Below are 12,831 nucleotides of genomic sequence, written 5' to 3' on the forward strand. Positions count from 1 at the left end.
TTTTGCCAAACTGAACGTGAAACCTCCGCCTAACATAGTCAGCGTGGCTCGAGCAGTACCATCATGATATGACAGCTGCTGATTCTTATTATGCCACGCCTCAAATCGTTTTGTAATGTGTTACGACTCCGATCGTAATTAATTGTCACTTATGACGCTTATCATAAATACTGTCATAACAAAAGATGCAATACCATATCATATCATATTACAAGAAATTTTTCGGAATTATTAGGAAAATCAAAGTTTTCGGTTCCAGTAGTAAAGCGAATTCCAAAAGGGGCTCGCATTACTGTTGCAACTGCACCCTCCAAAGTCATTCGATCTACAGTAAACCAAAATTCAAAAGATATTTGGGCGCATTTGTTCATGTTCGCATATTCAACTTTACATGCAAAATAAGATGACCACAGTTCACTCACACAGAAAATAAAATCAAATTGTTCAGACCCAAATATCTTTGGCAATATTTTAAATAGTAACCAAAATTCAAAATTCAACCTTTTTCGAAAAGTAGAACAGAAAGTTACCTAAAACGTGAAAGGTGCTGCATCTATACTTTTTTCAAATTATATCCTGGCACCCGACTCAAATGTACCATAAAATACCATATTATATTATATATCTTTAACTTACCTTTAAACGAGCAATTCTTGTATATGTACAATGTATAATCTGAATCTCGGAAACGGCTCCAACGATTTTAATAAAATTTAGTCTACAGGGGATTTCGGGGGTGAGAAATCGATCTAGCTAGGTTTCCATTTTAAAAAATGTAGTTTTATCCGTGTTTTAATGAGAAACAGCTAAAATAACATAAGAATACAAAGGTAAATTTCGCCACTATATACAAGACTATAATAGCTCAGATGAGACATTGGGTGATCAAGGTGAGGTTAAAAATCTGAGCAAGACTCGGTCGTCCAGATATTTTTGAATTAATTCTGCTAAGCAATAGTTACTTAACGTATAGCTTTGGGAGATATACCTATAATGCCCTACAAGGAAACATTTAAATTGTAAAGACTTATAAAAATGTAAGTTTTACCGCTATATATATGTAAATTTGGTTGGAATTCTATGAATATATTAAAAATGTTTGTGTACGAATAATGAGGTTGTAACAAACCATTCAATTTCTTTCTTTCCCTGACAAGTTTAATTTTTGAATTAACTGAACTTAAAAATTTAGGTACTAACGGTTGAGTTTCATTTTAAATATAAAAACCGTAAGTGACTCACAGTGAACCACAAAAGAAAAATAATTCAGGTATTGATATTTATCTTAATATATATAATCTTAATATATATAAATTACGTGACACGTTGTTTGTCCGCGATGGACTCCTAAACTAATGAACTGATTTTAATGGGGATTACTTAATGGAGTGCAGTTTGCTCCAACTTGAGAGATAGGATAGTTTTATTTCGATTTGGGACCCATAATTTTTATTTTCAATATTTGCTTTGTATGGACATATTTTCTATGAGAGAATTTAGTGACGCACGGTTTGACAGTTTCGCTGTGAAACAATTTCATTATAACAACAGGGAGCATTTTTTACGAAATGATTCTTGATGTTTTGAAATATTATTGGCCAATTCCTATAATACAGTATTTTTTTTACTATCTACAGAACAACGTCTGTAGGGTCAGCTAGTATAATATAAATATTACATACGCGCATCGTGAAATATTTCTAGTAGCACGATTTTAAACTTTATTAGCTCGTTGAAAAGGTCCTAGATTAATCACGATTTGAAAAACAAATAGCCTTCAAGCGAAAATAGCTGTAACTAAAGGAATAAAATATAATGTCAATGAACATAGTTTTAGGGTCCTGATTCACAAATGGCAAGTAAAAAGCCGTCTGGACCAAATAATTATGGAAACCAGTTTTTGACTGGGCTCTGTTCGCGCGCACTTCGCGAGTATGTCTACACTCTATAGCAGGGGTGCTCAAACGGTCGTTCGTGATCGACAGGTCGATCGCGAGTGCTTTTTGAGTCGATCTCGAGAGAAAAATCCGGTATAATAAACTAAAATTGGTAATTACGTACCATCTTATGAAAAGTATGCTCAGGACATGCAGTGTCACGCTTCAACATCCAAAGTCACTATTTAGTTCAGCTTTGAAGGTAAGAACCAATAAACTCGCAATTTTGAATAATAATTATGAGTTTTTTCATTGAAATATAAGAGCCGGCAACGCAATTTAAAGGCCGGCATCGCTCTTGTGATTCCTCTGGTGTTGCAAGAGAATGTGGGCGGCGGTGATCACTTAACACCAGGTGACCCGTACGCTCGTTTGTCCTCCTATGTCATAAAAAAAAAGAGCAGACCTACACTTACCTTGACTAAAAAAATGCATATTTTGCGCAAAATATCTATGTCATCGTGACACTCTACCTAGACGACAATTCTTCATCACACATACTTGAAGCCTCTCAGAGCCGGTCGATCGTAGTCTAACAATTTTGAGGTAGATCGCCAGCAGTTTAAGCTTGAGCACCCCTGCTCTACAGTAACCGTAGCCGTGTAAATCTGATACTGTCGATAAAAAGTAATATTTTTTTATTCTGTCACGGGCTAAGGATCGCCAACAGATACCGCCGGCCTTTGAAGTTAGGCTGAGATCTATAGAGCGTAGATTTTACTTACTAACGGTCCATCTCTTACTTGAGATAAAAACCTTTGAAACGAATGAAGCCTTTGCGCTATATGGTACGACTTACGGCCGTTCCCAATATTCAGTCTATCTCTTACTTGAGATAAAAACCGTAACGATCATTCACTTATCTGTCCAAATAAACTTATCGACGGTAACTCACCTTATCCGTACACGCTATCTGTCAACGGGACGACGTATAGCTTATCAGCGACAGAAGTTTGTATGGAAATTGCAATTCACGCGTCCCAATATAAGGCGATAAGAATGACTTATGGGGTATATTGGGACAGCTTCAGATTATTGACAGCTAATTACTGACAGTAGAAGGTAGTAATTTATCTCTATCTGTAGATAGTATATTGGGAACGGCCGTTAAACCTTAGCCGTGTGTGATAAAAAGGGTAACTTGAATTTTGCATTAGGCTATCTTAACTTAAATTCAGTATAATTTTGGCTTTCAAACGACAATTAAAATGAAATCACAAATTATACTGAGTTTACAATAAGCTAAGTTTTACGTAAGTAGAGCAAAGTGGGAGTTACAAGTGGGAGGCTCCTTTGCACAGGATACCGGCTAGATTATGGGTACCACAACGGCGCCTATTTCTGCCGTGAAGCAGTAATGTGTAAGCATTACTGTGTATCGGTATAAAGGGCGCCGTAGCTAGTGAAATTACTGGGCAAATGAGACTTAACATCTTAATGTCTCAAGGTGACGAGCGTAGTTGTAGTCGCGTTTAGAATTTTTGGGTTTTTTCAAGATTCCTGAGCGGCACTGCATTGTAATGGGCAGGGCATATCAATTACCATCAGCTGAACGTCCTGCTCGTCTCGTATTTTCATTAAAAAATAGTCTAAGTACGCTCTATAGATCTCACTCAGCCTAAGAGTATGTTTCCTAGGGTCGCGAATACTGTATCCAATATTATGTGATTCCACAAAGTGAATCTGTGAAGTAAGATTCAGAAACAGCTACCTCATACTAATATTGTGTTGTTTCCTTTTTTTTTCTCCCATTTGATATTTATATCTAGATAACTAGGTAGTAGGACCTACACCCATCTTCAAATGACCTCCTCCTCCTTAGTCGTTCCCTCTTGACAGAGTGGTCGTGGTTGCATGATGAGACTGTAGGTACACTCGAGATGATGCTGCCCACGCAATGCGCCTCCACTTGCCACGATCTTCAGCGTTACGGGAACATTGGACTATGGTGGTGTCGCAGCCTTTATCAGGTCTTTCCAACGCGTAGGTGACCGACCTTGTGACCGCTAGCCTTCCACTCGTCCTTGGACGACGAGTCATTCCATGGAGTTTTGGTTTCGTGTAACGTGCCCAAAGTACTTGAGGATTCGAATTTGTATAGTCGACGATCTCTCCTCCACCTTGAGTTCTTCCAATATCGAAACATAGGTCCGAAATGCAGTCCAAGGAATTCACAGCAGTGGTAATGTGACAGTCTTTTAATGGCCTAACAATCGGCTAAACCGCTAGTTCTGTTGTCATTATTATGTTCGAAGAATTTATAAGACACCAGCTGACCCAGCAAACGTTGTATTGCCTTATAAAGTAATAAAAAAAAATTGAATAATTAAAATTTTTAGGGTATAAAAATAGATGTCGACCAATTCTCGGACCTACCAAATATATCGTAGGTACATAAAATGTATCATTCTACAATAATCATTATATTCGATTGCCATATATAACTCTATTGCGTGTCTGTAGATGGATTAGAATAATATTAAAATCGCGATACAAAAGTAAGTGTTGCTCGTAGATGGGTGAAAATTTGAAGTTGTATGTTCTTTTTTAATGTTAAATCATAATTAAATTTAAAAAAAAAATAAAGTTTTTTTGGGGCGGACTATCCTAAATATTTAGGGGGATTTAATATAGATGTTCGATTCTCAGACCTACCCAATAAGCACACAAAATTTCATGAGAATCAGTCAAGCCGTTCCGGAGGAGTTTAACTACAAACACCGCGTCACGAGAATTTTCTCTATTAGATTGAAGGCTTCTCTTTGAATGACGTTGTAGTTACATTTAATATTTAGATACAGCCTAGCGAAAGAATAAAGCTAAGAATAAAGCAATTCACTCGATTGTATGAAAATTTTGTAAAAAAACGGACATAGCCGAAATCCACCAGGTTTTAAGCAACTGTTTGCTTTCAAACTTAGCCGGATTATACTACGTCGCCAAATTATAATTTTTATTTCAAACTTATATCAAATCTCACTGCACGTTTCATACGAAACTAAATTTCAATTTTTACTTAGGCAGTTCCGCATCTTATTACGTAGTATTCACATTTAATGTTTTTCATTTCACAATTAAATTTAATGAAATTTTACTCATTTGAATCAGGAATGAGAGAATACTATAATTTATTGCTATAGAATAACTGCTATGTCATCCCTCGAAGTTATGTTTTTTTTATTTTATTTAAATTTTTGGACCTTTACCTATTGGATTGTATTTACGTCACACGTTGTGTGCGTGTAGGGTCACCATTCGTACGGATTACTCCGGACATGTCCGGACTTTTAGACTCTAGTCCGGATTTTATCTGATTCTCCAACTTGACCGGATTTCATAGAATATAGTAATAAAACTACATTTTAACTAACATCAAAGAGTCTTTAATCTTTACGAGAAACGAAATTTAAACTAGATCAACTTTTACTACTTTTATCAAAATGTCAGGACTTTTCAAATTACTAAACAGTAATCGTATACGTGCGTGAGATAAAAGAATCTAAATATTATTTAAACAATTTAAAAAGACGAAAGTACAGTAAAGCTGAATATTGTCCTAAAACAAGATGAAAAAAAAAATTTTTGGTTTAAAAAAAATATGATGTAAATCGGTTAAACATAATAAAAATAACTTTATAAATTTTGAAACAAAATTATAGACGTACTATCTATTCTAATAGCAATACTTGATCAATAAATTATAAAAAAATAATGTCCTTTGTCATTTAAACGTCTTTTAATATTTTTAAAATTAACTAAACGTGAATGATTAGATAAAACGATTTGTTAGTTTCGCTGATCTCGTCGCCTTTATCAAACTCAAGTTATAATCGTGCCTACATTGCTACTGGCGGCAGTCGCGAACAGCCTTTGAACGACAAACACGTTTTCATACGAACACTCGCTAACCATGACGTTCTGACGCGAATTTTACGAACCAAATGTACCAAACGCCTATTAAAAATATCGGCCAGAAATAATTGTTAGTTCTTTTTTTAAATTTAATTATTTTTAAACTGTGATAATGGGTTTGAGACCAGAAGAAGACAAGCGGCCCAGCAAAATGGCAATTATGGATGATGAAGATGATACAGATAAGCCACGTGAGTTTTTTTTTAATTTTATTTGCGAACTGCGTACCCACATGTTTGCCACCTAAATAAATAAATGGGTTGAATTGTATAAATATGCAAATTTCCTGAGTCATTAATGTTTTTTACTGATAATTATTGATAAAATTATAAACTAGCGCCGAAGCCGAGTTTAAATAAACTACAACATTTAATATATATTTATATAATTAGCACGTTTTTTAGTATTTAACATTAATTCAATAACCAACTTTTTATCGAATATAAAATCATTTTACCGTAAACTATAAAATAAATGTATAAGTAGGTACCTAAAAATTGTATCGTAACTCGTAAGTTTAAAATTATTCATGAAGCAATTAATTCTGATCAAACGAATGATTTAGGTATGTATTTCATAGTTTCTAGGAGAAGTTTTAACGTAATTAAGTGGAAACTTAACGTTAATTCTGCGGTAAACAATTATAAAAACCATGAAGTCTGATAGAATTCATAAAATATTTTAGTAATTAACCGAAGTAAAGTAATTATACGAAAGCATGATTCATGATTTTGAAAAACATAAGTAATTGAGAATTACCAAAAAGACTTTATAGTATTAGTGGGTTTTCAGTGTTTGCTCACGGTAGACGGTAATTGGTTTGTCAAAATTGGGCTACCTACAAAAATTATAAGAGATGTTTTTATACGTTTTGCTGAAAGAAAGGAGTTAATCTCAATAGATTTTAACATTTTTAGTAATAAATAACCAATATAATACATTTTTAAGCATATTTTATACATGTTTTTTAGGGAAAAATTTGTAATTTTTCCTATTCCGTTTATTAATATGATAAAGACAGTACCTATATGTACCTTCCGCGTTTTCAGGTTTTTGTTCTACAGTATTAACTATTAAAGTTGAAATAACTTGTCTATATTAATACAAAATACTCGTCGTTTTAACAACTTTTTCACTAAAAATAATATTTTAAGCATATTCTTTTAAACATATTCCGTGGTTATAAAGGCACAATATAATATTAATTTAAATAGGTTTTATATTTAAAAACTTTCAAGTTGACCATGTTTGTCATATCTTTAATACTACGTTCACAATCAGCAAGAATAAACTTATTAGAAACCAAAACAGCGTTTATTCTAATGTAATCTATATTTATACGCTAAAAAATTAAATTTTATTATTACGTTGAGTGGCTGTTCTACAGTGGTATAAAGTAGACTCCATTTTCTTTTATGTAATAAACGTTTGGTCTTTTTATTGCTAAGTATAGAACGGATTTTGTTACACTTGATTTTTTTAAATTAAAACATAAAATTTCTTACTTAATTTCGTCTAAAGTCGAATTTTTTTAAATTTACCTGTATAGTTTCGTAAATTAATGGAGTTACAAATTTAAAATTCCTTCCAAATAGGTACTCTATAACTTTGCAGCCATTTCTATAACAGCTATTAAAAAATAAAGCTTCTAAATGAAACCAATTAATAGATCCGGCCATTTAAGCCTGCTTTAACACGCAGGTTTATCGATACTGGAGCCTGTACTTCCCATTTTCCTAGAAACCAGTAATTATTTGTTTTATATTCCTATGTATATCATTAGTTGAAATAAAACTTATACTTATGTTAAATCTACTCGAAATCCGTTAAACAAAATAATGTGTAAATAATATTATGCAAGTTTCCGATATTACAATTGGACGTAATTCCAGTAAAACCTTCCAAACCACAATCATGTCAAAATTGAGTTAAGAACACAAAACTGGTCATGTGATTCGAATATTAACGGACTGACAAGAAATTGCAGCCCTACTGTCACTCTTTAAATGATATCATGATCTTAGCCCAACCCACATGTATGGAATACACTAATATTTATTAAACTTTAAACACGAATTCCTTAAAATGTGATGTTTGTGGCTTGGTACGTTTTTCAGGAACTACCTACGTCCAATTAATGTAATATTTTTCCGAAAACTTTTGAAAATATGGTCTTAATCCTACATAAATAAAATGATAGAGGTTTCAAATTGTGCGCGCATCATGGAAAATTTTGGCCCGTATCTTAAAAATAAAATATTAAAAGTATTGTGATATCTTCATTTAATATAAAGTTATTAAAAGTTTTAAGAAACAACGATTTTTAAAAGCTCAGTTATGTGTGTACGCGGGCGAAAATGTGGCTATCAACATACAAGTGGGAATACCCATGTTATTGTAATCGCATATTATAAATTGAATCTGTTTCATATTTGGTCCTTGAGAACCTTTTCTATTATAGAAATTTTACAACAAGTCGATGAATATATAAGTTTTAATTTTGAAATTAGTTTGATTTCTTTGACAGTTATGCAATATAGAGAATATGAACTGAATTTAAATTGCAAATTGACATTTAACTATATTGTAGTTTTAATGTTACTGTCAAAATATATTTTTGCAACTAATACATATTCAATTTAAATTTTCGTCAATGATTTTTTTTTCTGACTCGAAAATGAAATATAAACAAAGCTAGAAGGAAAAGGTGGTTAGGGAAGAACTTAGGAGTACTTTCTTCATGTAGATATGGGGTGAGCAAAGTGATATATCTGTAAATATTGATTCAAAATAGTGGCCATTTCTTAACACTTCCTTTCAGGTCAACTTTTACGAAGTGTTGGTCAATGGGATAATGTATTTCAAATGTGACATTCATAAGCATATGACCTACTTGAAAGAAAAAAATTGCGTACCTACTGATTTATATTCTGCGGTTACTATACAGGATGTGTTGGGATTAACGGTATGAACACTGATTAGATTAACATTCACCGTAGTGTTAGACAAGAATATGTTGCGTCACCAGGGCTTCTATTGATAGACAACTGCATAATAGATCTGAATGTGGTCTACGAAAGAATTATATCGTAGTAAAGAGTCTTAACATAAAGAGAACTTTTTTTATCATCATCGGTGAAGAAACTCCACATAGTAACGGTTCCTGAGAATAGAAAGATATAGAGAGTGTGGAAGTGGCCGGCAACGCTCCTGTGGTTCCACTGGTGTTGTAAGAGAATGTGGGCGGCGGTGATCACTTAACACCAGGTGACCCGAACGCTCGTTTCTTCTCCTTTTTCCATAAAAAAACCATGGAAATGGGGCTTTGCAAGCGTTTGTGATTGTGACCAGAGGAGGAGGAATGTTGAATCGCAGGGCTGTTAATATTTCGTGACACTGTACCAACACTTTTTTTTGCAGGTACGTGTCGTATTATCCTGGAAAACCCAACGCAAGCTCATGTTTTTCATTTCATTTCTTTTGCTTACAGCCTTTTGAATTTTTTTCCACCCTGTTCTATTTCTAGTAAGTCTATTCAAATATGAAGGCTATTGTTGCTAAACCGATTTTTTATTTTAATATTTTGCATCATCTAATATTTTGATATTGTGTTGATTTTCTCTCGCTTATGATTTTATGACTAGAAGAGGAACCCAACACACCTTCACAATACACATACAGTCCGCTGGTACCTTGAATACTAAGGGTTCTGTACCCTATTATTGACAATCCTCTGTCCGTCCGTATATCAACGATGGTATCATATAAACCGTGATAGTTCGATGGCTGAAATTGAGAGTCTGAAGAAATTACCGCCATCACAGCCAATAATAAAACCAAATTTGTGAATATCGAAACGGCTACTATGAAAATAAAATAAAGGTCATTTAAATAATACTTATAAAAAGTTTGTAGTGTTAGATATAGTTTGTACAATGGTACGAACCCCGTAGCATTAGAAGTTTTGTTTGAATGTGAACAAAACTCACTTTTAGCAATATCATTATCAATTAATATTAATTTTTTGCTCTTGATGCTTTATCAGTGCGAAAATCAAAAGCTGATAAATTAAGCCGTCACTTACGATAGAGCTTGACTTAATTATGTAATATCATCAGAAGTGATAAGTCTAGTTAGTTTAAGGTCACCACGACATTCAAGAATACTGGAGGATTGTGGCTTATATGATAATTATTTTGCTTTTATTTCAGATGTAAAATTATTGGTATTTAATATATTTTAAAACCCTTTAAATATATAACATTCTAAAACCCAGAAACAAGTACGTAATTAATGCCTATTAAGGTAAATAAATAATAACTATGTAGAATAAAAAAAATTATAAAATCATGCGGAAATCCGTTGATTTCTTCACGAGTTTTTATAATATATTCATAATTGAAACTTAAAAAAAAATATTTTCTTCTGTTTGAAAGTTTTGCTTTTATGGTCTTAAAATGGTGATAGTTTCGTAGCCCCGAATTCGCCCACGGGTACCAGACATAAAAAAATCGCTAGTACTGAAGATTTTGGTAAGAATAAGAATATATTATTTATTATATTTTTTTAATTATCATCGGTCTTTGATAAGACATGTGCAAAGCTAACAAATTAATCCGACGTTGTTAAGAGTTGGTAAATAGTGGCTGAAAATCACGCTCAAATATCCCATTGTATGTATAATACATACTAAACTATTAAAACGTGTTAAAATAATTTCAGTATGACGTACCTACCTACTATCAAATGATGTCGTTGTAAATAATATATTATCTATTAGAATATTGCATTTTCAATACCAAGCAGTCGTGTATTACGTTTTATTTTCTATTGTTTCGCTGTACGGCAACTTAATTGTAGGTACGTATATTATTACAATGATGTTCAATCCGTTGAAATGCAACCGGTTTTACGCGTGTATGACAGTTCTATGTTATAGCCTAAACACATGATGGGATTTGGTACGGTCGAACCATCGGACGCGGTCCGGTAGCGAAATATATTCCATCGCACAAAATGATTATTATTAAAACCTAAACACATGATCGGATTTGGTAAGGCTCCAGCCTTGGTTCACCATTAGACGGTCTGGTGGGCGTGGGTGGGCGCTTCGTGCCAATTGGTCCACAGTCCTACTCGGTACGGTCCGGAAAATAGTAACAATAATTTTGTGCGGCGGACAATGCGACATACAATCGAATATGGTCCGCTACCAGGAGGTCTACTCGCTACATTCGGAACGATACGACAATACTCAGAATATATCGCAACTACTCTACTTAACTACTAAACAACTCTGACAAATGTTCGAATTCCTTATCGTTTATTTTTTGCAGTAATTCATAATTGTCCAATTTCTAGCATCAAATTGAATAGCTTTTTACACAAATTATCTTGCCCCAAGTTGAGCATATATAGCCTGTGTTACAAGACAATGATATATTTAATACAATATACTTACTTAAACATACATAAATTCATATAAACATACATAAATACATTTAAACATCCATGACTCGGAAACAAACAGAACGAAAAACGGGACCTCTAGCTTAGTAGGTAGGATCTCTAACCACTCGGCTAATACAGGTCGTCGTTTATCGTAACCATAAACTAATATTTTGACTTTTTTACGAAGTTAGAGTTGATGATTTATGCGCAAACCTTGAAAAAGTAAATATTATCTGTGCTATGTCACTGTTAAATGTCAAAAGTCAAAACAGAGTTTAGGCGCTAGACTCTAATATAATAGACCACCAATTTGATATCATTTACACAAAATGTAAATATTCAAAAATTATGTAATGAATATAATATGACCACTTAAAATTGAATAAATAATACTAAACTTGCCGATAGTTAAATGTAAAAAAAAGTAACTCAACCCTTCTCGTCGACTTCCTATTTCTCAGGCGGCCATTTGCATTACTTTCTACGCATAAACGATCAACAAAATGACTTAAATTACTTGGTAGTAAAAAAAATCCTGTTGAATAGTAAATCACAAATAATTATTTTAATAATATTTATTAAGTATGTATATTGTATGGCAAATATATCTATACATCTTGAAACGATAATAGCAACGACAGCCTAGAAGGTATCGTTGAGATTATCGTAAAAGTGACGTTTGATTATTTGTCAAATTCGAATATTCGTCCCTGACACTTTCAACTAAGAGTAGGGTTAGGACCGATAATACCGAATTATGTTTCGTTCGTTCAATCATCGTTTCGACATTGAATACGATGTAACTAAGAGTAGGATTCGACACGACTAATATCTATCTATATAGATATATCGAATATCGATTTTAGGAGTAGGCCCCCCGACCGCCTCCGATGCCTCGGTCGTACCACATCCGATCATGTGTTTGGGCTATTATAGTTACGACTAAAACGTGATTAACACTCGGGGGCAATTAAAATTTACGACACTTTGCATATAATTTACTAGCTTCAACCAGCCACGGGGTTTCACAAATGAGAATAATATTGATAGAAGACCTGTCTGACCTGATTTCTGCAATGAATCTACATCTAGATGTGTTGCAAACCACTACACTTCCGTTTTCTTTATCTACAGCCAATTTATGTAATAAAAGACTTGGCAATACCGAGGAAGATGTCATCATCATCAGCCGGAAGACGTCTACTGCTGGACAAAGGCCTCCCTCAAAGATTTCCACGACGATCGCTCCTGCGCTGCCCTCATCCAACGTATTCCGGCGATCTCGACCAGATCGTCGGTTAATCTTGTGGGGGGCCTACCAACACTGCGTATTCCGGTATGTGGCCACCATTCGAGGACTTTACTACCCCAACGGCCATCTGTCCGTCACTGCCGAAGCCACTGCCATTTCAGTTTCGCAATCATTTGGTATATGTCGGTAACTTTGGTTCTCCTAAGGATCTCCTCATTTCTGCCCTCTCCATTGCCATCTGAGCGACCATGAAGGTGTAGGTACCATTAAAAATAAGCG

At 33.9% G+C, this 12,831-nt stretch overlaps 1 protein-coding gene across 1 annotated transcript in view; it reads left to right on the forward strand.

The window, feature by feature from the left end:
• Positions 1 to 5,784: 5,784 nt before the first annotated feature.
• Positions 5,785 to 12,831, forward strand: part of LOC126972799 (putative inorganic phosphate cotransporter) — an 85,226-nt gene continuing 78,179 nt past the window's right edge. Inside the window, exon 1 of the mRNA XM_050819857.1 lies at positions 5,785 to 6,040. Within this exon, the coding sequence (XP_050675814.1) occupies positions 5,962 to 6,040 (79 nt within the window). The 5' untranslated portion in view covers positions 5,785 to 5,961. The remainder of the gene's footprint in view (positions 6,041 to 12,831) is intronic.

The sequence above is a fragment of the Leptidea sinapis genome, chromosome 27 (genome assembly GCF_905404315.1).
Source record: "Leptidea sinapis chromosome 27, ilLepSina1.1, whole genome shotgun sequence".
Taxonomy (NCBI): domain Eukaryota; kingdom Metazoa; phylum Arthropoda; class Insecta; order Lepidoptera; family Pieridae; genus Leptidea; species Leptidea sinapis.